Raw genomic sequence first — 26,667 nt, 5'->3', positions numbered from 1 at the left:
GTACAAATATATCAAGTACCTCAACAAGAGCCATGTCTTGTAGACTCTTTCCAGCTTTATTGAGGGCTGCTTTGATAGCTGGGACAGGACCTATTCCCATGATCGATGGCTCTACACCAGCAACAGAATATGAAGCAATTCTTGCTAGAGGGGTGAAGTTATGTTCCTTCAGGGCTTTCTCACTGACTAAAATGAGTGCTGCAGCCCCATCACAGATACCCTAACAACAAAAACAGATTAAAATGTATTATTACATCAACTGCTTGTAAACAGTTTCCATAACTATCTACTAGGGAAAGTGACTTTCAGTCATAAATTGTAAATCCTACAAAGAGAGATTTTAAATGGTTTTGTGGGGCGCGAGACCAAGAAGAGAAAGAATTCAAAACAAAAGACTTTTCAAAGGTAAACAAAGCACCTTAACCATGAAGAACTTGTTAGTAAGTTAGGCTACACACTAGTTTTGTTGTGTGACAAGTGTCTTCAAAATTGCTTTCAAATTGATGAAAAATGTTGAAAGCCCCTGCTGCAGAGGTAGAGAATGGAATATAGAGATTTTTTGCTTGCTTTTCTATAGGATAAATTTTAAAGATGTTGTCACAAATCTGGAAACTTTTCATGTTTATGTTATTCCAGGATGAGAACAATGCTACCCTCTTACCAACAAGGGGATTTTCTGGAAAAATATGCAAAATGATCTATTGGTTTGTCCTTATTGTGGAAATAAGTATCACAAGCTATTGAACTAAAACTACAGTTTTATAATTAGCAAAAATCTCAGAGCAGCTTGATGAGGACAGTCATTTGCATTCCAGTAACAAAACACATACACACATATACAAAACAACAGCAAAAGGATTCTCACAGAAGCATTGGCAGCAGTGATTGTTCCATCTTTTTTAAACACAGGTGCTAACTTTGCCAGCTGCTCTATAGTACTGTCTGGCTTGGGATGTTCGTCAACCTTAAATTCCTCCGGTCCCTTCCTGCCTTTCACAGTCACAGGAACAATCTCTTCAACAAATCGGCCATCTGCATGAGCTAAAAATAAGATTAACTACAATTATATATTATCAACCTAACAGAAAAATTTTGGTAGCAAATAGAAAATGAAATAGAGAAAAGCAGCAACTTTGCTTTTAACTCTTTCACTTCCAGAAATGATCAACCTGTAACTTCTTCCTATGATAGCCATACATTATCCAACAAACAGGTTATGAGAACACTCAGACTTATTGAGTAGAAGTTGCTATCTTGATGTAACCAAATTCCTGTTATTAACAGTAACTAATTTACAAGAAGATAATAATAATAATAATCATAATAATATTCATTGATCGAGGCTCCCCCATAGGGGCTTTTTCAGCCACAATGTAGTTTTAACTAAGTGCTTAAAAATCCCCACTGGCAGGAGGTGACTAGTGAGCTATTTAAAGAGCACAGCCGAGGAGTTGAACTAGGGGCAACCGAGAACAAATCCACTGAGTGGCAGGGTGGAGGACTTGAAACCAGGCCACTGGATTTCAAGTCCAGCACCTTAACCACTCAGCCACGCTGCCTCCATAACTAGCAACTAGAAAGGAGATCTTGGGAGTTTAAGGTTCTGTGAGCTCTTAATTAACCCTTTTTATCCTTAGAGTGACCAGAATTTAATTTCTTCTTACGATAATATTACTGAGTCATTCATTAAAGATCATGAGAATGTAGGAAATGATCACCAACCTAAAAAAACCTTTGATTGTTCATCCAATTCTCCTTATCAGTACCGAAGGAAATGTATGAAGATGGGCAAGGAGAATATAGATACTGATGTTAGGGTGTAAAGAGGTAATGCATGTTTCAAGCTATCACTTTGTGGAAAATTGTGGGTGAAAAATAAGCCCTGCATGGGAGTAAAAAAAAAAAACATGAGATACCCTCTAATTAGTTTGCTCTCCCACATTTGCATTCCTGTCCAGGCCACAACTGAGAGCTGGGCACAGCCTGGTAATGAATTTCAGTCTTGGAGTTTTATTTACCTTCAGCCCATCTTTTTTGAGATAGCAGAGCAAACTCGTCACAGTCTTGCCTTGTGATACTATATTTTTCAGCGAGATTTTCTCCAGTGACACCCATAGGCATTTTAGCATGAAAATCTGTCAAACCTTGCCACAGAGTGTCCTCAAGCTAGGGAATGAAATAAAAGAATAACCGAAGTATTAATAAAATGACTTTTAACCTACATTAATCATTATAGCCTGGTACCTTAAACATTGGTTTAGGTAATTATGATAATCACATTTGCAAATTAGTGCAGACTTGAAAAGGAATAAATAAACAGATAAACAGGACCATCTGAGTATACATCATTGATCAAGAAATATACACCATTCAACTTTGAAGAAGATCTAATGGAAGAAAAAGTCTCCAGAAGAAAGCTCACCTTTAAGTCAAGACCTAATTTTGTTCCAAATCTAGCATCTCTAAGGGCATATGGTGCTTGACTCATGTTCTCTGAGCCTCCACACAAGACAACGTCACTTTCACCCAACTGAATCTCTTGTGCTGCTGTGACAACTGCCTGGAAACCTGAACCACAGAGTCTGTTCAAAGTTAAAGCTGGGGTTGAAACAGGAACATTGGCTTTCAGAGCAATATGTCTTGAGAGATAAGCTGCATCTGATGCACTCTGGAAATGGGAATCAAAAGATTAACCATCATAGGCTAGCAAGACACTTTCTGTTCACTTCACGTCTTAGTATTGGTACATGCCAAAAAATTTATTTTCGTTATAATGATAGAGTAATTTTCAGTAACGTTTTGAGCACTGGTAGAAAGACTGTGTGCTGCGCGTACAAGCAATTTTGATTGAATTTAATGATATTAAGTAAATTTAAAGAGATCTGAAAAAAATTGATTCTCGGTATAACCCTGCTTACATCAGGCAGGGGAACCTAACAGGTGCAGACCTGTCACACGATAGGAAAAACACCGACTAAAATAGTCTGTCTGACAGCCAATCGTGGTCTATCTGTTCCTCTAAAAACAAGCTAAAGGACATGACTGCTTTCATCAGTTTATCGTCATTTCTGAACCTTGGCAAAAATGCAGTATGTGAAATTGTCATCAGGAATTACACGTCGCAAGTGTTCTGCTACAAAGTACAAAGTCCATCATGACGAGTACGGTACAAGGTCAAGAGAGCAGCCCACTTAAAGACGAAAATAAAATTAATCCATCAGATCGCTTTTTTCTACAACTTTAAATCCCAAAAATACCTTCCTGATCTATGAACTAGCCGTAAGTTTTCTTTTGATAAAATATTTAGACCCAAGTTGAAATATTTCACCTGAATAACGTTACCAAACACAGACGAGTCCACAATGGCTGGATCGACTTTTCCTGCTTCCATCGCAGCAACAGCGGCATGTTGTCCCATCACAGTAGCCGTTACACCCTTAAGTTTTCCTCCAAATGAGCCAAACGCGGTTCTCTTAGCCGCTACGATGTACACTGGACGCGCAAGGCCTGTCATCATTACAATTTCAGTGTCTGAAGAATCTGTTGCAAAGTTCAGATAAATTTCGCTAACTAATAACTGAGTAGCCAAGCCTTTACTTGTTTGATGTGGGCAGGGGATGGGCAGGGAAAGGGGCAGGGGATGGGTGGGTTAAAACGTAAAACCAAGTGTACGATCATTATTTCAGAATTACTATAAGTAATAACGCTTTTGCGTACAAAATAACTTATTAGATCTTTCATTGGTGGTTTTAAAGGTCTGCTGAAGGAGGCCTATTGCCCTTATTTATGGAGCTCATTTTTTTTTCTGTTGTTGATCTAAGCGTTATTGAGTGGATGTAATGGCAAACAGTGAATCACTTGTGGTGTTAATACCTCACGTCCTTATCAAAAAGGATAAGTTTTCATTCTTAAAAATTCGTTTCTAATTTGGTAAATATTTTCGCAAATTCTTTTTGTCTATTAGTCTGTTTTTTTTTTTTTTAAGATGTTGGGACTCTGGTGTTCTTGTAGTCTCAAAAGTTTTTCCAGACATTTCTTCCACAGGTCACTAGCCTAAGGGTATCTATACCTAGCTATAATTTTTAAGATCTAAATTTTTAAGATATCAATAAAGGTTCTGTGATTCCATGCCCAGAATAAGGAAGTTGATCATAAATATGTTATGTGATGGGATACATATTACAATTCTTGCTCTGTTCCCAGAGACTTGGGTACTCTAAAGTTACCATTAAAATAATGCATTTTCAAGCATAACATCATCAATGATGTATGCATGATTGTCCAAAACAAATCTCCTTTTCCTGTTTACTTTGATGCACAATGATAGTTTCAAAGATACCGTTTATTTTGATCACATTTATCTCATTATTTTTAAGGGAATTTAAAAAAAAACAAGCCCCATAATTGATAAACTTTATTTTTCATTGATTAACTTATAAATCATTGACTTTACAGCTATAAATTTCTGTTTTTTTGCCTTGACCCTGATTCACAGGTTAAGATTCAGCCACAGCTAAGGGCATCAGGGTTGATAACCACACAGTGGATGACATTTCACATCCAACACTATGTGATCTACGTGAGGAGCATAGGACTTCACATGTTCAATGTGCTCTACTTGGACATTCCACTCCTGTTTGCCATGCAATTTCCTTAAATGATGCAGTAGAGTATGAGCAACATATTTTGCCCAATCTAGCCACTCTTGCTTTACTTTCTTGTTGCAAGATGGTAAATGATATTGTTTCAAGAATGCAAGGTCAGATTGTGATGAAACTACAACTGACTCAGCAGAGATCAATGAAGGTTCCAGCTCAGATGATTTTGTCAAAACTATATTGTTGTCTTGTTCATGGCCTTGATTTACTACACACATTGACGTATTCTGTGGATGACGGCAAGTTGATGAGTGTTGGTCTTGTTCACTAAAGCCACAATTGTCATTGAGGGAATCGTGGAAGCTTGTCATGTCAGCTTCCTCTGTTTGTCTTGAAGGCAGAAAAGTATCCTGAGTTTTTCCATTTCCTTTATGGTCCGCTACACCTGATGTAACATTTCCATGAATATGTAACCATCCTCCTCTATCAGAGTTAAGTGCTGCACAAGCCACTGGCCATCCTGCCTCACTAGAGGGGATGAGGCCCAGATTGACATGATCTGCCACTCCTTGAAGAGGAAACTAAATATCAAGTCAGAAAAGAGAATCGCATCAAATATGGAGTCATTTCAATTAACTCAAGGGAGGCTTTCACATTGCTTAACTTTACCTGCAAATATAAAACTTACATGGGTAAAGGAAATTTTCAAATTTCTGACAGTAACCAACATTTCAACAGTACAAAGAATGGTTGTCATCAGAATCATTGCAATTCACACTACAAAACCAATTTTATGAGCTGTTGTTTACCTTCAGATTGTCTCCCTCATGAATGACACATTGTTTATCAACACCATTCAATTTCAGGTTTCTTCTCAAAGCCTCTACAGCATTTTCATTCCACTCACAAGCGTGAACCATGTCTGCTTTTGCATGAACAAGATAGGGTAGGACAAAATAACCAATTCCAGCATATAGATCAACAACAGTTTGACCAGAACAGTCAAAATTTCCAACTCGCATCTTTTCTGTAATATTTCCTGACGAGAACATGCACTTTGTGACATCAAAGGTATATTTGATGCCATTGTCAGTGTGAGTTACCCATTCATCCTCGCCCAAAAGCAGAGTGACTTTGGGAGTTCTGAAACCATCATTATTTATGGTAGATTTCTTAGCAAGTCTTGTGACACCAAGACTTTTTGCAACAATTCTCCATAATTCTCCACCAAAGTCTCTCCACTTATTTGAAGTGAAACTGTTCTCTGGTAAAAGAATAAGATCTCCATGCTGTTCCCAGTGTGAAGGTATATCTTCTGGTAACAACTCATCAAATGTCCCAGCATTCATGTGCAATAAACTGTCAATAGCATTCTTCAGCTTCTCTCGAGGAGACAATATTCCCTGTCTTGTGTTCAAAATATCTCCCTCCATGCATTCAACTCTTCCCTCAAATGGAACAAGCGAAGATATTTTACTTTTTCCTGACTGTTCACTGATAATTTTTTCTGCCAGCTCTTGTTGTAAAGGAATCATTACTTCATTTGTGGAGTACTTTGTCACTTTCCTTTCCATATCATACTGTCCTCTGTCTTCAAAATATTTCCTGGGAGGAAAGAAATGACCTATTGTTAAGAATATTAGAATAATTTACCCCTTATCTGTAACTCTTCCAACCAGTATCATAATATAATTATTATCCATAACAATTGCACTTCAACCTTTTTCTCCTAAATCTATATTGCGAAGCTGATTTAAATCTAAGGTGAAAGAGTTCTTAACCTAATATTCATTCAAAACAATTATCACTACAAAAGACAATGATTTAAAAGTGCTCTGAAAATTTCATCCTTTTTCCAATACTGAAGAATAACTGTAATCGATACTTTCTCAAAACGGTTAATTTACAGGCTGAAAAAAAATTAGGCATTACATAATGCCAAAATATATAATTCACCCAAGGATATGAGTTTGAGAACTTAAAACAATAAAAATAAGCAGAATAAAACTTTGATTCATCATTATGTCTTTCACTTGATCCTTTACACGCCTACATCAGTATCCATATAATTTTTTTCCTCGTGCTCCACTCTATACTTTTTCTTCGGTACTACAATGAGAACTTAGCTTCTGATCATTCCCTTTATTCTCATGGTCTTAATAAATGTTTCGAAAGCATTACTGTAAGGAGAAATTCGACGCTGGTCGCTTGTAGGGTCTAGAGGATTAAGTAATTAGTAGTAGCAGTAATATTACAAATTGTAGTTAAGGCTACCCGTTGTAATTATTACCAACAAACCTGCGACACGTACCTTGCCTTCTGGCCATTGATTTTAGACGTCACAAAAACCCAGGACATTTTCAAACTATTGCCGCTAAAAATCCTTAACAAACACCATAGAGCTCCACGAATATGTCGTGAAAACTCTATCCATCCCTTCGAAGTCTTAATGCCGCCATGTTGGCCGTATATGGACTGGACACTAGGAAGGTGCATTAGTATTCAGTCAGCGAGATACTCCATTAGTTTCAGTTCTACTCGTGCAGATATATTGAACATGGCGGAGTCGAACGTTTTTCTCGCGGGACTTTTCAGTGTTGTTGCAGTCGCTCTCGTCGGGATTATTTTCTTCGTGTATAAATTAAGAATCTTGCATAGATACATTTATAAGGTAAAACAATTTACTGTCTTTTATTGTGTAAATATAAAAATCATGCTTAAGATCCCCTACATGGACGTGTCACATGACTTCCAGAATTTTGCAAGTAGCTTTTTCTATACGTTCAAAAATTTGGGTTTATAAGCAAGAAATTCTTATACTGAGTTTTAAGAAGATCCTTCTCCCTCTGAGTCGGTAGGATTTCTGCACAGCACCGTTCTCCATTATGCATACAGCTTTTGGAAGAAAGAAAAAAATAGCGGAAACGATAGATTACCTTTGAGATTTCGCTTTTGTTTCAAAATAGTGTGAGGCTGAGTGGAAATCGTACCCCTGAGTCTCTTACCTGAGTCATCACACAAATCTGAGAATCGTGTTAATTAAAGAACTGGCTCTAGATAGTTAAGGGAACTTGATAAGAAAGAATGGTTCTGAAATCATTTATGAAATTTCCGCGTTTTTCTTCCCTCGCTCCAAATAATCCTGAAAATGAGAAATTTTGCACATTCTAATTTGTTTTATTTTTTTAAACAAGAAGCTGAGGTATTAAAAAGGCAATTAAAGGTATGAAATGCAGATCATTTTTGTTTTTATCCATGTAGCTGGATGAAAACAGCAACAGACATGGTGGAGAATTAGTCGGTGAAGTTTTAAAGGTTAGAGTTGATAAGTCTAGTGGGATATAATGATCACAAACCTTTGTGGTGTTGTACTTCACAATTATCAGGGTATATACATGATGATTTGTGGAAAAGTCAACTTTTAAGATACTTGGAAAGAAAAGGTAACAACATTGCTGACACTTTGGGCAAGGGTTATATATAGACTGTGAGTGGTCCCTCCTTTTTAGCCGAAAAAAAAAATCTGAAAAAAATCAGTGAAGATGTGACAGTTGTGGTTTGCCTGCTGAATGGAACTTGCTCTAACATCAATTTTTTTGGCTGAATTTTATTTACTTGAACATTGGACGAGATGTTACAAGTGTAGGGTTATTGTCTGAAGATCACCACCATGGTATCTTGTTTTGCATAATAAAGTTGTAGAAGTGTGTAATACCTAGGGGCATGTCATACCCAGGGGTATATAGTACCCAGGGGTAAATAATGCCCAGGGGTATATAAAATATACCTAGGGGCATGTAATACTCAGGATATGTAATACCAAGAGGAGTTGAATACCCAGAGGTGTTGAAAACCCAGGGGTGTGTAACACTCAGGGTAGTATGAAATAACCTAGAGTGATTTGCAGATAATAATCTATACTCTGAGACACTACTTTAATTTGATAGTCCATATCTGAGGTTGTGGGAAACAGGACTTAAGTATGTAACAACACAAGATTTTATTTAATTTGATAACTGTCAGAATAAATAACATTTTGGATATTTTTTGGAACCATCCACTACATCTTGTGTTACAGGTAGATAAGTTACTAAAATCCATGAGGTAGTTGATGATGTTCAGCTAATGAAAGCTGCTTTTTTATGTATTATTTAGGATTAATAATATTGTGTATTATTTTGCCTCTTTTTTTTACAGGCTCATGGTGTCAAATATGTTTTTACACTCTGTGGCGGCCACATATCCCCAATTTTAGTGTCATGTCAAAATCTAGGAATCAGAGTTATTGACACACGACATGAGGTAATGTGGTTCAAAGGTAATAATTATTTTCAGCTGAAGAAATATTTTTTCATTGAAAGCAAATACTAAGCTTAAAAAAAATTTTTGTGATATTCTTTAGATGATCATTACACCAGGAAACATGGCAGGTTTAACTTTAAATATGATGCTACGACAGCCTTCAAACTCATGCAATGAAAGATGACAAGTAATACTTTTGCTTTCTTTCTGTAATCAGGTGACAGCTGTATTTGCCGCAGACGCAGTTGCCAGGTTATCAGGAGTTGTTGGTGTGGCAGCTGTTACTGCTGGTCCAGGCAAGTAGATACTGAATGGAATGCCAGATGTCTCTCCCTTTTTTTATTTTGGATCCTTCTTTCTCTGTTTTGGATCATATGGTGTTTTCAATGGCTTTTGAGTTGAGGCCAAACTTGACCCATATTTCAGTCAAAATGTATATGTTTTAGCAAGTAGATTTATATTTCGTCTTCATTTCAGGTCTAACAAATACAGTGACAGCTGTGAAGAATGCACAAATGGCAGAGTCTCCTGTGCTGTTGTTAGGTGGAGCTGCTGCTACACTCCTGAAGGTCTGTACTTTGTTTGAATTGATAACTTTAGATTTCTGTCTTGTTCAAGAGAGCTCTGTATGCCAGAAGGCTAATCTTGTCAGAGTCTGTTTCAGCAGCCTGAAGTGACTAGGATTATTTGTTACCCCCTTTGCTGGATGGGATTGCAGTCATGTGGCTACCTCCATAAATTTTGTAAATGTGTATTTTGCTGTTACCCAATAGAGGCACTGTGAGAGTAAACTGTTGTGTATTCCGAATAAAAAGCCAGGAACACAGTAACCAGATCAAGATGGCGGAAGAACTGTTTTTAATCAAAGCAGAAAACCTCGTGTACAATACCAAATATGGAAAACAGGTCTCGTGACACTAGCTTCTACGTAGAACAAGGAAACCAAAAATTGGAAAAATCTTAACATAAACTGTCCTGTTAAAGAGCACTAGACAGTGACCTAATTAGAGTTTGAATCCAGACCTGTCAATCCACAGGCCAGGGACGGGTTGCTCAAAGATGGGTTAAGATAACCCAGGGTTAGTGTGACATCTTATTTTGCATCTGAAAGTTCTATGATCGGATGCTCTTAAAAAGAATGGAGAAAAATGGTCTAAAAAAGGCTTTAGAACAAGTGATTAAAAAAACCTGGCCAATGTAAATAAGAATAATAAACCAGCCCTCAAACAACTGGGCCCAGCTCATTAATCAATAAGGCACCTAGTCTCCTTAAGACTTCTCTGTTGGAGACAATATTGATCAGACATTAAAATAGTGATTGGAATCCTTTTCATGAGAACACCCTTCCTTGCAATACATGTCTCTTTTATCTAGAAATTAGATGCTTGGTTCTAATAAAGGGTTAAGTTAATTTGCTTCTGATTTAGTTCTTTGCAGTTACTAATTATTATTGGCTGTTATTATCTTGATGATTTCTTTTAGGGACGTGGAGCACTACAAGATATTGACCAGATGAGTTTGTTCAAGTCTTTGTGCAAGTACTGTGCTACAGTTACAAGGTAAGACTTCTACTTTTCAGCCCAGATAATTCAAAGAAGGGTAGACTGACGTGGAATCAATACAGAAACTGATCTTACATCTTGCTTTGACCAGATGAGTTGTTAGCCTCATAAATTTCTGTCAGTGCTTTTCATTTTTGATTACCACTGCCATTGAACAGTATTGTCTGTAATATTGAACAGTATTGTCTGTAGTATTGAACAGTATTGTCTGTAATATTGAACAGTATTGTCTGTAATATTGAACAGTATTGTCTGTAATATTGAACAGTATTGTCTGTAGTATTGAACAGTATTGTCTGTAGTACTGAACAGTATTGTCGGTAATATTGAACAGTATTGTCTGTAACATTGAACAGTATTGTCTGTAATATTGAACAGTATTGTCTGTAGTATTGAACAGTATTGTCGGTAATATTGAACAGTATTGTCTGTAATATTGAACAGTAATATTGAACAGTATTGTCTGTAATATTGAACAGTATTGTCTGTAATATTGAACAGTATTGTCTGTAATATTGAACAGTATTGTTGGTAATATTGAACAGTATTGTCTGTAATATTGAACAGTATTGTCTGTAATATTGAACAGTATTGTCGGTAATATTGAACAGTATTGTCGGTAATATTGAACAGTATTGTCTATAATATTGAACAGTATTGTCTGTAGTAATGAACAGTATTGTCTGTAGTACTGAACAGTATTGTCGGTAATATTGAACAGTATTGTCTGTAATATTGAACAGTATTGTCGGTAATATTGAACAGTATTGTCTGTAATATTGAACAGTATTGTCTATAATATTGAACAGTATTGTCTGTAGTATTGAACAGTATTGTCTGTAGTACTGAACAGTATTGTCGGTAATATTGAACAGTATTGTTGGTAATATTGAACAGTATTGTCTGTAATATTGAACAGTATTGTCGGTAATATTGAACAGTATTGTCTGTAATATTGAACAGTATTGTCGGTAATATTGAACAGTATTGTCGGTAATATTGAACAGTATTGTCGGTAATATTGAACAGTATTGTCGGTAATATTGAACAGTATTGTCTGTAATATTGAACGGTATTGTCTGTAATATTGAACAGTAGTGTCTGTAATATCATTTGCCAACAGGGTAGCGGACATTGTACCAATTCTACAAAAGGCCATTCAGATTGCACAGTCTGGAACTCCAGGTAAATGTTCTATTGAGAAAGACTGTTGACTATTATTATATAATAATAGTGAACAGCTGAAAAAGGTTTCTCTTAATAGCAGTGGTCTTCTATCACCTCTGACCTTGTATATCTCAAAATTCCAGTTTATATGAACTTGTGGCTGCAACCAAAGGTATGGAGAGATTCTATTTTGTATCCTTGGCATGGTTTTGCAAACCATTTTAAATTTAATTTCCAGCTGGTAGTCTGAAGTTTGGTCTTCAGTTGAACCTCATTTGTTCCTAATACCTCAAAAATTCCCACTGTTGTCATTTTGAAAGTAAGTTTCAATTCATAATTACCTGCCATTTGTATATTAATTACTTTTAAATTTATCACAAAATTTATGTGATACTATTCTCCTGGTTTGTAGGTCCTGTGTTTGTGGAGTTTCCCATCGACACCCTTTATCCCTATCCACTGGTCAAGAAAGAGTCTGGACTCAAGGTATTCTCTTCTAAACTTCAAATGACTTTCACCAATCAAAATTATGTTTCAGGGCTAAGTTGGTGCCATCCAACTGCTAAATGGCTATCCAGCAGACAAGTGTTCACCCTTTTACTCCCAAGATTGCATTAATTTTAATTAATAATTCTCCATACTGTCTGCTATACAGTCAATTCTTATGATGTTATAGGTTAGGAGAAGTTGGTATTGGATTAACTATTATTCTGCAATTGATCTTGAATCTCATAACTTGTCTGCTTGATATTGTACTGATATTGAAAGGAGAAATTCTATTTTCATCACTCATGGGAGTTAAAGGGTTTTTAACCAACACACTGCACCACTGACCAGATAGAGATTTGTCCAGTGGATAGACAAGTGTCATCCACCTTTCGAACAACCAGGTCCATGGCAATGAAATCAGTGGTGCTCAATAACTTGTTATTAATATCTATTAGCAGAGATTTTGAGATAGTGAAGTCATCTGTGAGCCCCCAGCAGTCATCTGTAATCAATTAATAGTATCTATCCACATGTCAATAAATTGCCAACTGAAGAGTATTTAACATGTGAAGTTAGTCTAAAATTTTTATTATTACTGTATGGTAACATGATAGCCAACCAAAATGTCTCACTACTTTCAGGATGATGCTCGTGGATTTTCTCAGCGATTAGTCAATTGGTGAGTTGCCTTCTAGTCACAAGGCCTGGGTCACACCCTCGGTCACACCCTCGGGTCACACCCTAGGGTGTCTCGGATATACTTTGTTCCCTGATCCTCCTGCAAGTTTACATGGCTTGGGGTGGTAACAAGAATTTTCCTCAGTCAGTAATCTAATACTGTAACAGTAACTGTGCCGAGGCTGTCAATAGATTTGAAGGTTTTTAAGAAACCATATATTAAATTTTATTAAAAACTGGATCATTGGATAATGCAATTCAAGACTTTTTATTGGCTTAGCCATTATGGTATAGAGCTAATATACCATAATCTACAAGTATGGTAAGCGTACATGTCAGCTTAAAATTAAAAGGGAGCTTAAAAAATTTAATAAAATTTACTAAATTAATTTAACGTTTTTAATAAAACAATTATTCCACTCGCGCTTGTTGGATATGAGATGATTATAGCCAACTCAGCGCTACGTGCCTCGTTGGCTATCTATCATCTCATATCCAACGTGCGCTCATTGAATAATTGTTAAATAGCAAGCTACCAGCATGTTGACAGTACTGTGTTGATGTCTAACTTTGTGTATGATTGTGTTCATTTTCCTACAGGTATATATCTAACCACCTTCATGGCTTGTTTGCGGGAGCCTGGGACCCACAACCAAAAGATCCATTGCCTGTTGATATACCAATGCCTATTCAGTCACAGGGTGAGTGCCTTTTTAGATTTTACTTGATTTTAGCCAGTGAATGTGTGACTGTCTCATAAGTAATGGTAATTGAACTGAGTGGAGTGCAGTTTGGGCTGAAATGATACGCGTGATTTCAAAATCGAATGAGCGCGCAGCGCGAGTTTGATTTGAAATCACAAGTATGATTTCAGACCAAAATTGCACGACACGAGGTTCAATTACCACTTTATTACATCCATTTTGAAATCGCCCAAATACAGGACTTGGTCAATTCAAATATTTTATTGATACAGTACTGAGCCAGTTTTCAAATAAAAAGTGGAACCGAAAATGCTTTTACACCTTATTTTGTATGTAAAACAGAAAGACTTTGACGTCATGTGTCAAAAACTCAGTCGAGCGCAAAATGATGCGATTAAGAGCAAAAAATGGTGCGATTCATGAATAAATCGCACCAATTAGAGCCAATCAGATTACAGGGACCACCAGTGATTTCAAAATGGATGTAATAAATCAGTAAATTAATACTGTACAATTCTTATCAAAAGATTCATGACTTTTCTTCTTTTTAGTTGATGAATGTGTCAGACTGGTTTCCAAGTCTACTAGGCCAGTGATTATCCTCGGAAGTCAGTCTACATTGCCTCCAGTGCCAGCCGACAAACTAAGGAAAGCTTTAGAGGTGAATCATAGATAAGGCCTGTGCTGTTTATTGCCTTTTCAATTTGTCAGCAGAGTATCATTAAATTCAGAGGAAGCAACCCAAATGGTAGCAATGAAATTTGACACTTGGTGACAAATTCCACATGGGGCCATCCCTTCAAAGTAATGATTCTCTGTAGGCTACAACCTAGGTTCGATTACCAGCCACTGTATGGGAACTGGAGCCTGTGCTCCTCAACACTGGACTAGAGAGAGCGGCAGAAATCAAGCCTAGCTACAACCTAAACTGTAGAAATGTTGCAGATGTAGGAAGCCTCTGTTTGCTTTTGGCCTTGAAGTTGTTTCCTCCCTTAAGAACCAACTTAAAGTTAAACCCTTTAGATTCAAAGAAACAATTAAAAGTCAAAAGGCTTACCAGTAACTCAAATGTAATTTCTGAGAACTTTTGGGCAAACCTCTTTTCTGCTCCAGGCTCCTACCAGTACATGTATTTTCTTGCAAATGAAAGTTTCCTCTGGGTAACTCTTACTTATCAGAAATACTCTAGACAAGAAGTTGAAATAAAAGCTTAACGTTTCTAATTAATTTTATTTTGCAAGAATTTTCACTTAGACCATAAATATAGTACGTAGCTCTCATGCAGTGTGTGAGAATTAATTGAAATCAATTCATAATTTGGCAGTAAAATAACAATGATGTGACAACTGATCCCAATTGCAAATTTATGATTTAGCCTCAGGCTAGTTAGCACAAATTGCCTTGCCTACATGTTTTCTGTTTTTGTCATTGTATTTGTAACAGTTGTTTGTTTATGTCTGTTGATATATTCTTATTTTTCCCAACAGGAATTAGGTATCCCATGTTTCTTGGGAGGCATGGCCCGTGGTCTGTTGGGAAGAAATAGCAATTTCCATATAAGGCAAAGGAGAAGAGATGCTCTAAAAGAGGCTGATCTTGTCATTTTAGCAGGTGAAGTAATTAAAACTGTATTCAATTGTATGGGGGAAAGATGCAAATATCTCATCAAAACCATCAGAATGTCCTTTGTGACATAAAACAAATAGTCTAATGTAGATAAAAGTTATTTACCGTATTGAAAAAATCAAGGCTAAAGATTGAAAGCAAGGTAAAGTGTGAATCTTTAATAGTCAGAGGAAGATTCTCTTCATCTTTTGTCACAAGTGTGGGACAAAGAAAAAAGTCCGAGTCCACATCAGGAGTTGAATGTTTACCTCAAACCTTCAGCTTTCATGCTCTGATGCTCTACCACTGAGCCACAGAGACTATATGGTGAGCAAGGCCCATTATAAAGTTCATAATTATATAACATGCACGCAGGACCTTCAGCTTTCATGCTCTGATGCTCTACCACTGAGCCAGAGACTCTATGGTGAGCAAGGCCCATTATAAAGTTCATAATTATATAACATGCACGCAGGACCTTCAGCTTTCATGCTCTGATGCTCTACCACTGAGCCAGAGACTCTATGGTGAGCAAGGCCCATTATAAAGTTCATAATTATATAACATGCACGCAGGACCTTCAGCTTTCATGCTCTGATGCTCTAACACTAAGCCACAGAGACTATAATTATGGTGAGCAAGGCTCATTATGAAGTTTATATAATTTATGACATGCACCCAGCATACTTCGAGGATTGGCAATGTGGATAGTTTCATGTTTTGTGAACAGTGTAAGAAAGATGGATTTGAGCTCAGTAAAGAAATAACAAAAAACATCTTTCTCTTAGACTAGTTCTTTACCAAGCTCGTTAAAAGTTAACATCTTTCTTAATCTTTTAATAGTCAGCTTTCAGAAACATGATGGTCCTCTTTCTTTTGACTACAGGAACAGTTTGTGACTTTAGGCTTTCATATGGGAGAGTTTTGAACAGGAAGTCCAAAATAATTGCGGTGAATAGGAACAAGAGTCAACTCTTCAAGGTGAGTCATTACCAAAATCCTAGTTTCATTTTTGTATTTGACTATATACTTTAGTTGAAACTTTTAAGAGGAACAATACAGTATATCTAAATGTTAACTGACTTTGGCTAAATTGCCTATTTATCATAATTATGATAATAATTAATGACAGGATGGTCTAAGTAATTAATTGACTTCAAATCTTTATCTACTTTTAGAATTCAGACATGTTTTGGAGGCCCTCAGTTGCTGTTCAAGGTGGGGATTCAGAACAATAAAAAAACTTACTAGACACTAACTTGTAATGGGATGTGAAGCTAGTTAAAAGCTGTCTTGAGTGGTATCAAAAAGGTTGTGATAACTATTCACAATTAACCTGCCTTATATTAAATAAAAAGTTACGTAACGGTTAAGTCTGCATACTCCCACTTTACAAGTGAGATTTAACATTTTTTGTGCGTTTATATATTTTTGTTTGTTTTGATTTGGTTGAGGTGCTGTGGCCTCATTGTTAGTGCCCTCAACTTTGGATCAAGTGGTCCGCGTTTGAGCCCTGGCTGGGGACATTGTGTTGTGTTCTTAGACAAGACACTTTACTCTCACAGTGCCTCTCTTCACCCAGGTGTATAAATGGGTACTGGCAAATTTAATGCTAGGGGTAACTTTGTGATGGATTAGCATTCCATCCAGGAGAGAGTAAAAAAAAAAAATACTCCCAGAAGCTTCATGCTACAGAAACCAGAGTTAAGTACTGGCTCAATGGGCCACTTGGCTCGTAAGCAGGCTTTACTCTCTACCTACCTTAATTTTGATTAGTCAGTAGACAATAAGTAATAATTATTATCTTAATAATCTTTCCCCACCCTACCCCACCTCAGAATGTACAAGAGAAGCATTCATAACAAGTTAGAAGACTATTTTTTTGTGACAAATGATAATTCATGGTTCCCATTAAGCTTCAAGGTATTGGCATCATAGCCTCATGATGATTCCCTTGGTTTCAGGTGATCCTGCTACCTTGATGATTGAACTTTCTAAGGGTCTCAAAGGCTACACCTGTCCAACTGACTGGGTGGACAAACTGAAAGAAAGAGATATTGATAAAGAGAAAGTAAACAGGTACCTCTCTGTTATACCAGAGTCTAAATTACAAAAAAGTTTTTTACAAGCATGCAATGTATGCTCTTAAGATATTTACAGAACACTGGAAATGTTTTCACAGCAACTGCTTTCCTTCAGCTCATGTTTTCAGACTCACCTTGTGTTTTTCCAATGGTAGACTTACAATTGATAGTATTCACTCTCATTGGTAAATCAAAAGAAAATTCAGTCTCTGAGTTCTTGTGCATAGAAACTTTGCACAACTAACAAGATTGCTGTTTTTTTTTTAGTTCCTTTTCACCTTCATCAAGTAAATTTTAATTGATGAAGAAGTTGATAAGGACCTCTGATTCAACTCTATATCACAATTTCATTCCTTTTTTTAGAGTCTTTACTGCGATGCTTTTTTTTTAATGTTTTTCTTGCCAAATCAAGTGTTTATCTTTTTCAACCTTAACAGTCTGAAGTCACAGGAATCTTTAAAACAGCATCTGAACCCACTGAAGCTTTTATTCAATCTGGAGAACATTATGTCCAATGACAGTATCATTGTAGCTGATGGAGGAGACTTTGTAGGCACTGCAGCATACATCCTGAGGTAAAATGTGATGAACTGTTTTGTTTAGGAATGTTTGTTTTATTTTACCTCATGTACAAGGGAAATGGCTTTCAGATAGTTAGCAGCTGACCATTTGAAAAAATATTGAATGGCTCCAGGGAAAAGCCTTCTTTACTCAATGTTTCACTCATGTTAAAGTGCTCCAGAGTTACCAAGGACATTTGCATATCCCTTTTGAGGTAGTGGACAAATATGCAGGTTTAAAAATTTTTCACTGGTTTGCACTAAATTTTAACAGCTCTCCATATTTCATGTTACAGTTTGTAGTGTTTCATCAAACTCATTTCATGCATCACAAGCAAAAGAGAAACCCTTTTTTTCTAAAAATTCTACTACAGGTCAGAATAATCAGTAACCCAATAGGGGAATGTATCTACTTTTTACAGTACAATAGGTTATTTACTGCAAATGATCGAATACAAGTTTACCCATAATTATATTGATCTCACAAACAGCTGTTTTTAGGACAGGTGATTTGGTAAAGTGAAGAAAAACAGATTTAAGCATCCCTCCTAGCTTTGAGTAATAACGCTAGTGAAACAGTAACCTTGCTTCCTTATTTCAGGCCACGAGGTCCATTGACATGGCTGGATCCAGGTGCATTTGGGACCCTTGGGGTGGGTGGTGGCTTTGCCCTGGGGGCCAAGCTCTGCCGCCCAGAATCAGAGGTCTGGATTATTTATGGAGATGGTTCCTTGGGTTACAGTGTAGCAGAGTTTGATACTTTTACAAGGCACAAGGTTAGTTTGTTTTGTTCATTTGTTTTGGTAGAATTTATCAGCTATACACCTGTATGCTGATGCAGACCTGGTGAAACACAAGTTACAACAGGTCCACAAAACTGATTGCTTTTATGTGTCACAGTTTCTCTGAGAAGTGCATGTTGGTTCTTTCACCTCTCGTGCTGACTAAGACAAATGCTTCAGGAGAATTCTAATGACACAATGTCCTTAGACAAGAAAATGTAACTATTTTCAAATGTGATTTCAGTAGCTCACAATCTCCTTTAAGATGAGTATTTTAAAGCTCTAAGTGAAGGCACAGGCAGTCTACTAAAGGAGCTAACCAGATGGTAGTGAATACATAATAAAAGCAGTTCCACCGTTAGTTAGTAGTCATTATAATCATACTTAAATTGTTTTGTTTCTTGTTTTTTTTTTTTTTTTCACATAATTAACCCTGGCTTATGATAAATGTTGATCTCATGTTGAATTCTCAGACTCCTGTCATTGCCCTGGTTGGTAATGATGCATGTTGGTCCCAGATTGCTCGGGAGCAAGTACCAATGTTCGGCTCAAGTATAGGATGTGACCTGGAGGTAGGAAAGAGCTTGAGTTCACTGTCAAAGTGTTGAGAAATACCATGATGTCAAGTCAAGAACAATAAAATGTTTATTAGTAGAAGCCAGGAGAGTACTATTTCCTGGAACAGTGGTATATATATCTTATTAACCAAGTGCAAGGGCCATACTGGGAGAATATCGGCCCGAGGTCTTGGCAGTACGGACCTCGCTGCGCTCAGTCCATACAAAAAAGACTGAGAGCCCATATTCTTCCAGTATGGTCCCGAGCAAGCTTGGTTAATTAATAAGAGATTTATTATACGACTGAAGTTCAAAGGGACACAAGTGCGGTATCATTTGGGACCATGCAGGACAGTGCCCGGTCCAATACTGAGAGAATAATGACCGGCAATAGAGCATTTTGATTGGTTGATTTTAGTTATTGGCCCGCTTACTGCCCGAGTCGTGTAATAAAATTGCTTAAAGTTCAAGGCCTAATCTTCCTTTTCTGTATTGTGTTAATCCTTTCATCCCCCTTGGAGTGACCAGCATTCCTTTCAGTTTCACGACTAAATCCGACGTCAAAGTCATGAGAGTAGGTAACAGATTGAAATGGTGCTCAACCAAAAAAGACTCTCAATTGTTCAGCAAATTCTCCTTGCCAGTACCAGGGGAAACTAAGTGAGAACAGTATGGAGAATATGCATATTGTCTATAAGCCAAGGTAAATGTTTTATTCTGATGCCTCAACAGTTCACAGACTATCACAAAGTGGCTGAGGGGTATGGAGGAAAAGGGTTTCTTCTCAGGGATTCATCCACTGGAGAGATTGACAAAACACTCTCACAAGCACAAGAAGTCGCCAGGGATGGCACTGCTGTGCTGATTAATGCTCTGATTGGGAAAACTGACTTCAGACAGGGATCCATTTCAGTATGACAAATTTCACTATGAATTCGGGACAATTTTACATCAAATTAACCAACTATGAGAAGTAATTAACATCTAATTAAAGTCAAGAAGTAAATGATTGTTGAGCCTTAGATTACACTTTCTAGTGTTTTTACAGGTTTCATAACACACGCGAGATTTTGGAAGGACAAGAGAATACAGTCAAACCTCCACTAATGGCAACCTCTCTATAATGGCAACTTCTCCATCGTGGCTATTTTTTTGGTCTTGGCAGGCTGTCCATACATTCATTTAAACCTCTCTACAAAGGCCACCTCTCCGCGACAACTACTTTCTTCTGTCCTCAAGGTGGCCATTGTGGAAAGGTTCAACTCTCCAAGTTCAACTTGCCAAAGACAAGTGATTTACAAAATATTCCAAAGTTTCACCAACATCTCAATTAGATTATTAGATGCATTAGCTGACAGAAAGTGTGATCTATTGCAACTCATAATATAGCTATTAATAATAGGTTTATTAGCACATTGAATGATAGTTTTCGACAATAAGAGCATGCATATTGTCTCATCCACTTTATAATGATAAATGACAGTGAAAGGTTGCAGAAACATTCACAAATAAATGCCTGAAATTTGGTTAGCATGGTGGTCACTTGCGGTAATTTCTTTACGATCAAGGTGATATTTTTTTCAGTTTGGCGGGTTTTATGTGTAATTTGAGTCATACTGTTTTCCAGACTCAACTGATTGAGAAATAATTTACAGTTCACAATTTTAATTACCTTCAGCTTGGGAAAAGGGAGCAATTTATTTTTATTTTATGAAAATAGGCTATTTTTCTCTATTTTAAAGAGAAAAAAGGCTCTGCTAGAGCACCCTGAGTAACTAGTTTCAGTTTAATTTTAAAATGGTAATACAATCACTACAGGAGGGGAAAATAGCAAATCTGTGCATTTATCCTAAATAAATATTAAGTTGATCAAAATATGGATGAAAAACATACAGTTACATAATTGAACATTGTGAATATACCTTTAAGAAATACCAGGTACCATTTAAAAGACAAACTATACAAATAAAGGAAACCTTTGAGTGTTTAACCCAAGTACATTTCCTACATGTTCTGTGAAGAAAACTCTGACTGTGGATTATGCTTGATTCTACTTGCAAAGTGATGCTGCACTCACATGTTATGCTAACAGGGAGATCTGGCATTGTTAGGGAAAATAAAAATATTGTGCTCAAAATGTGCTACTTGTGAAATAAAAAAAGGGGAATTAAAAGACAATTGTTTTTATTGCCATTTCCCGGTTATTGCTGCTGTGCCATCTTCAACTTCCTAAATACCTTGCACTATTCCCACTTAAAAATGTGCATACTGGTACTCTCAATTGTCTGAGTAATCAGCTTTCTGAGGTGAACATTACATGTTCTTTCCTTGATCCAATCAGTCTGAATCTGCTATAATTCTCAGCCTGTTACCACAAGTCCTCGTTAACTAATTGCAGTCAACAATGATGACTGTGTACTAAACATTAGCATCTTCCTGGAGAGAACTGTTCATTAAAGTAAAAGCTTCAGATTTCCATCAGGGCTTGACACTAACTTTTCAACTTACTAGCCAAGTGGCTGGTGACATCTTGGATGCTGCGACAATGTCAGCTTGTTTACTAGCCACACTGGCCAGTGGAACCAAAATCCACTAGCCAAAACTCAATTTATACTACTCTGTGGCTAGTGGGCTACCGTTAGTGTAGAGCCCTGTCCATGATTCTGACAAAACTGCAAAGTGATGTTGTCTTTTTCAACATTTTCCTTGCAGTTTTGTTTGGACTTGCCTATCACCTAGGGTTTTGAAGGTGTCTCACAGTCTTCCAACAAACTTGACCTTGCAAACATGGAATACTTAATCCACATTGTCCTACCAGACTGTACCTTGGGCTATCATTAAAGTTGCATTATCTAACTTCACTACTGCTATCTTTTCTTTTTGGAAGTAATTTTATGCAGATCAGCTTTAGACAGGCACTGGACACCAGCTTTGAACTTTCCAACTGAAGCCTGCAGGCCTTTAGAGGATTTATCCACCCACCAACCCATTGGAGCCCTGAGATACAAAACAAAAATAAATTTTAAAATGATATTACACATCAATTTTGTCTCCAGAATGGAATAAAGAAAAACCTAAGATCAGGTGACACCTAAACCTTTACCAGTTCAGATTTTACTATAAGTTGCCCTCTGCCAACTGAAAGAATTTTCCATTAGCTTATAATATAATAACCCTTTCACTCATAAGATCTCATTAGCAATTCTCCTTACTGTCTGCCACACAATTCTTATGATATTAGTTCAGAGAATTTGGTACTGGATCAGTTCATAATCCCCTATTGAGTAAGTGAAATTTGTCCTTTATTCTCACCACTTGTCAGTTTGATATTGTATTGAGATTGTAAGGAGAAATTCTGTCTTAGTCACTCATGATAGTCAAAGAGTTAAGGCCTCTGACTAGAATGAGATTCTGGTAGTAATTCATCAAGTCATTGCAAACATTGTAGGTAGCCTCTACGGAAAATTTCCCAGGAGACAGTTTTGATTATGGCCTTCAAGATTGGCATCACACTGGTTCTTTCACAATGACAACATACTTTTTTTCGTGCTAGGCAACAGTACTCCAAAGCACTTTCTAGAAGATTCAAAGTACCAGTAATTACTAAATATAACACATTCTAAACATCTACAATCAATATGGTGCCACATGTCTCCCCTACCTCCCACCCTCCTTTCCCAGCCCCCCCCCCCCCCACCTTGCTAAATTATGGTACATGTACAGGTAAATCATAGATTGTTAACAAACCTTGTAGAGGCACTTGACTTTTTATCTGGTTTCTTTTTGAAAATACCCATGGCATGTTCCTTGACAAGAAGAAAAACACAATAAGGACAGTCACTTCTTATTACTAATAATTGTGAAGCAACAGTTTGATTTTTCTCAAATCAGTGTCAAATGAAACCTTTCATGAACAAGAGAAAGAATATTTAAAGCAGTTAACTATTTACTTCAACATAAGTTACAAATGTACTGGTACACTTGTCAAACATGTACCTCCACACCTGTTTGTCTTAAATTTTGCAAAGTGATGAATAAATGCCCAGCACAAATTGCTGAGCCTAGCAGTATACACATGAATTTGAAGTTGATCTAACTCCCCAAAGAGTTGTCTGTGGTACAGTGGTAAAGCATTGGTACAGTGGAACCCCTCTAAACCGGATCCTCATTAAACCATAGACCTCTCTTTACCGGACCATTTTTTTAGTCCCAAAATCTGTCACACATTTTCTCTTTTTTAACCTCAGTAAACCAGAACCCCTCACTTCCGGAAACTGGACTCTTTTTTCAGTCTGTAATCACATACTGACAAAGAAATTGACCTTGTTAAACTGGACGTGAAAGTTTTAGGCTTGCTGCCAAAATCAAATCACACATTTTGAAACATGATTAAAATTAAAATTGTAATCATGCAGCTGTGAAATCCCAATCAGAAGCGAGAAATGTGTATCGGCTAATTACTCATTGTTCTATCGGTTCTGAAGCAAAAAATCCAAAGTTGACAATCGTGCCGCTGTTGTTGGGTTGAATGAATGACAAAAATAGGGGTCAGGTTAATTGTTTGTTCCTTTATTACTAATGTGCTTTATTGATGCTCGTGTATCATGTACTGGTAATTACAGTCAGACAATACAATATACAGCGTAAAATTGCCTTATGGGTAAAACCTCAGTATACTGGACACCCCTCTAAACTGGACATTTTTTCCGGTCCTAAGGGTGTCCAGTTTAAAGGGGTTTCACTGTACATGCAATTCTAAATTGTGGGGTTTGTAACCTCATGGGGAAATGAATCTTTTTGATATCCCACACTTGTGGCAAGAAGCATGAATATTTCTTTGTTGAACTTCCCTTACTAATAATTATTAATAATAGTTTTTATACTTGATTGTGACTGTCCATACTTGTGCAGTTGAAACTTTTGATTCTTAATTGATTGAAGGGGGGATCTCGTATTTCTTTGGATTTTTCCAAGCATGGTTGGAAAGAGCTAAAGATTTGCTGATGGATTATGGCAGCACTCCATGCATGCACAATTTGCACAGAAAGCTGCCATCTTGAACACATTTTATGTGCACTTAGGTGCTGCTATTCCTGTGGCTGGTACTGTACATACCCTTTCCCTTTGTTCCTGCTCTCGTTACTTTCTCCTTTTTATCTGGCGCATTAACATTGGATATGGCATTTTCTGACCCTTTGGTGCCTACAGATATTGTATACACTGATTTAAGTAAATCAGATAATCATACAGTTGTTCAATGCAAAGGCTTTTTTTTTTTTTTAACAGCAGGCAAACCTCCAACTGAGTGCTTCTGAGTATCCAATCAGGAATCTAATGTTCTCATATTATTATGATCATTTGTTTAGTGGAACATGCTCAAGGATAGGAAACTAGGATAGGAACGTACAGGCCTGAAATTCTTTTCAGGTCTGATTTTCACTATTGCTCAAATAGTGCTTTACTGCAAAGGATCATTCTCATATACGTCTCATAACCGCAGTTCACACATATGTTTCATATGTTTGTTGTTGTTTGATTTATCATCCACGGGTTTATATTGAATTAATTTGATGGCCTGCTCCCAGTTGGCTTGTTAGCTCAATTGGTAGAGCGCTGCACTAGTATCGCAGAGGTCAGTGGTTCGAATCCCGTACAGGCCTGAAATTTTTTTCAGGTCTGATTTTCACTATTGCTCAAATAGTGCTTTACTGTGAAGGATCATTCTCATATACGTCTCATAACCGCAGTTCACACATATGTTTCATATGTTTGTTGTTGTTTGATTTATCATCCACGGGTTTATATCGAATTAATTTGATGGCCTGCTCCCAGTTGGCTTGTTAGCTCAATTGGTAGAGCGCTGCACTAGTATCGCAGAGGTCAGTGGTTCGAATCCCGTACAGGCCTGAAATTTTTTTTCAGGTCTGATTTTCACTATTGCTCAAATAGTGCTTTACTGCGAAGGATCATTCTCATATACGATAGGAAACTATGTTGAACATTTCCTTGCAATTGACCTTAATGGGGCCTGCCACTAATGGAAAGAATTTTGTTGTTAAATGAAAATCATTAGAAAGATTTTTACACCTACTTTCCTACCAAGTGACTGAGCTTTCCAGTCTTCATATTTCCTTCTGTCTTTTCTACTAAGACCTGTCACACCTACAACAAACATTTTATGAAAGAGCACATTAAAAAGAGAAAACCTGCCCCAATGAAGATAATAAAAAAAGTATTTTTGAGGCCCACACAGCTTTCCATACTTGTCCTTTTCTCTTGTTGACATTTTTTTTTTTTTTGGCTGACAATTTTCAAAAAAATGAAATTTCTGTGATGCATTCAGGTTGAAAATGGGCCTCTGAGTGTCCCATGAAAGTACATGGTTCACACAATAAATTACCAATAAATCCCTAAGAGTGACTAGCATCTAATTTCTCCCAACAATATCACCCCTGAATCACATATTAAGATCAGAAGGAAATGATCACCAACTAATTCCAGATTGTGGAATTACACCACCCCAGTCCATGAAGTATAGGAAGAAGTTCCTAAAATAATTGCTCTGCAAGCAACAACATGTTCTCTGATGAAATTCATGACTCCATAGCTTACCACAAGCTGACCTCAAAATTCTATACGACCATGTGAACATGATCTAGGATTGCTGCTTGACCACTAAGTGTAGAGCTTTTGTTGAACCACCCTGTTCCATAATCCAGATATATCTTATTTCCTGAGCTTCCAATCTGGATCTTTGCCTAGCATTCGATTACCTGATAACAAAATCACAGTTAATAATTAATAGCCAAAGGACTTATTTTCATTAAATTGATTAACTACCAGGGCTCAACACCAACGGTAGCCAACTAGCCACAGACTAGTAGAAATTCAGTTTTGGCTAGTGGTTTTCAATTTCCACAGGCCAGTTTGGCAAGTAAACAAACTGAAATTGTTGTAACATCTAAAACCATCTAAGATGTCACTTGCCACTTGGTTCGTAAGTTGAAAAGTTAGTGTCGAGCCCTGACTACCACTAATTGTATCACTGGCTTCCCCCATGGGTAATATAAAGCAAATCCTATTTTCTGATTGGCAAAATGAGTGGGCAAGGTGGGCTTGTGATTTCCCAATTTGATCCTGAGCGAGAAATTGCACTTACAAACACTTACAAAGTTTGAAATTTTTGGACAATGACAAAAAAAAAAAGAAAACCAACCAATTTCATGCCTTCAATGTGCTACAAACACAGTAAACTGTTGGCTTCCTTTCTCAGCACTTAAGAAATATACAAGTTGTTTAAAGGAAACATCTATTTGCTGTAAGATAAATTTCTTATTGACCATGCTTGTTCAGTCATAATCGTCGGATATTAGCCTCATTCCTCTAGTGCGTTTTTGTGGACCTCACCTTTTCATTATTGATAAACTCTGTCTCCACCTAGAAGAGTGAAACCCTTTTCCTATAAAATAAATCCTTTATTGACCATTATTGACCATGCTTGGTTGGCCATCATAGCTAGATACAGCCTCATTCTTTTCAGAATTTCTATGGACCTTGAACTCAATATCCAGCTGTCTCA

The 26,667-nt window shown here is 37.0% G+C and overlaps 3 protein-coding genes and 1 pseudogene across 4 annotated transcripts in view; 1 reads left to right on the top strand and 3 right to left on the bottom strand.

Annotated features, from left to right (window-relative positions):
• LOC111341661 (3-ketoacyl-CoA thiolase, mitochondrial) overlaps window positions 1-3,581 on the bottom strand; it is a 5,205-nt gene extending 1,624 nt beyond the window's left edge. Inside the window, exons 1-5 of the mRNA XM_022948637.2 lie at window positions 3,329-3,581; window positions 2,423-2,668; window positions 2,019-2,166; window positions 866-1,041; window positions 20-220 (exon numbers count right to left, since the gene is read on the bottom strand). Coding sequence (XP_022804372.1) covers window positions 20-220; window positions 866-1,041; window positions 2,019-2,166; window positions 2,423-2,668; window positions 3,329-3,517 — 960 coding nt within the window. The 5' untranslated portion in view covers window positions 3,518-3,581. The remainder of the gene's footprint in view (window positions 1-19; window positions 221-865; window positions 1,042-2,018; window positions 2,167-2,422; window positions 2,669-3,328) is intronic.
• Window positions 3,582-4,399: 818 nt separating this feature from the next.
• LOC111341651 (tRNA wybutosine-synthesizing protein 2 homolog) lies at window positions 4,400-7,059 on the bottom strand. The gene is made up of 3 exons (XM_022948624.2): window positions 6,910-7,059; window positions 5,408-6,203; window positions 4,400-5,179 (listed from the first exon to the last, which is right to left on the bottom strand). The coding sequence occupies exons 1-3, from the start codon at window positions 6,954-6,956 to the stop codon at window positions 4,523-4,525; spliced, it is 1,500 nt and encodes a 499-aa protein (XP_022804359.2). The 5' UTR covers window positions 6,957-7,059; the 3' UTR covers window positions 4,400-4,522.
• Window positions 7,060-7,135: 76 nt separating this feature from the next.
• On the top strand, window positions 7,136-21,078 carry LOC111341660 (2-hydroxyacyl-CoA lyase 2). Its single transcript, XM_088755653.1, has 19 exons — window positions 7,136-7,269; window positions 7,860-7,913; window positions 8,796-8,900; window positions 9,118-9,196; window positions 9,378-9,469; window positions 10,383-10,459; window positions 11,586-11,647; window positions 12,042-12,115; window positions 12,760-12,797; window positions 13,397-13,497; window positions 14,052-14,161; window positions 14,988-15,111; window positions 15,992-16,086; window positions 16,284-16,323; window positions 17,070-17,184; window positions 17,627-17,764; window positions 18,351-18,525; window positions 19,005-19,103; window positions 19,821-21,078. Exons 1-19 carry the CDS (start codon window positions 7,156-7,158, stop codon window positions 20,004-20,006), a joined length of 1,878 nt encoding a protein of 625 aa, XP_088611779.1. The 5' UTR covers window positions 7,136-7,155; the 3' UTR covers window positions 20,007-21,078.
• LOC148735828 (40S small subunit processome assembly factor 1-like) lies at window positions 20,856-26,647 on the bottom strand (annotated as a pseudogene). The gene is made up of 6 exons (XR_015999486.1): window positions 26,496-26,647; window positions 25,701-25,861; window positions 25,180-25,250; window positions 24,204-24,290; window positions 22,836-22,894; window positions 20,856-22,085 (listed from the first exon to the last, which is right to left on the bottom strand). The product of XR_015999486.1 is annotated as a 40S small subunit processome assembly factor 1-like (transcript).
• Between the last annotated feature and the right edge of the window lie 20 nt (window positions 26,648-26,667).

Source organism: Stylophora pistillata, chromosome 3 (assembly GCF_964205215.1).
Source record: "Stylophora pistillata chromosome 3, jaStyPist1.2, whole genome shotgun sequence".
Taxonomy (NCBI): Eukaryota; Metazoa; Cnidaria; class Anthozoa; order Scleractinia; family Pocilloporidae; genus Stylophora; species Stylophora pistillata.
This window is presented reverse-complemented; position numbering and strand designations above follow the sequence as displayed.

Coding starts and splice junctions, on each gene's coding strand:
- LOC111341660 (XM_088755653.1), top strand. CDS start 7,156: ATGGCGGAGTCGAACGTTTTTCTCGCGGGACTTTTCAGTGTTGTTGCA. Junction 10,460..11,585: donor TACTGTGCTACAGTTACAAG/GTAAGACTTCTA, acceptor ATTTGCCAACAG/GGTAGCGGACATTGTACCAA. Junction 16,087..16,283: donor ACAAGAGTCAACTCTTCAAG/GTGAGTCATTAC, acceptor ATCTACTTTTAG/AATTCAGACATGTTTTGGAG.
- LOC111341651 (XM_022948624.2), bottom strand. CDS start 6,956: ATGTCCTGGGTTTTTGTGACGTCTAAAATCAATGGCCAGAAGGCAAG. Junction 6,204..6,909: donor ATCAATGGCCAGAAGGCAAG/GTACGTGTCGCA, acceptor CTTTCCTCCCAG/GAAATATTTTGAAGACAGAG. Junction 5,180..5,407: donor ATGAGGGAGACAATCTGAAG/GTAAACAACAGC, acceptor CTTGATATTTAG/TTTCCTCTTCAAGGAGTGGC.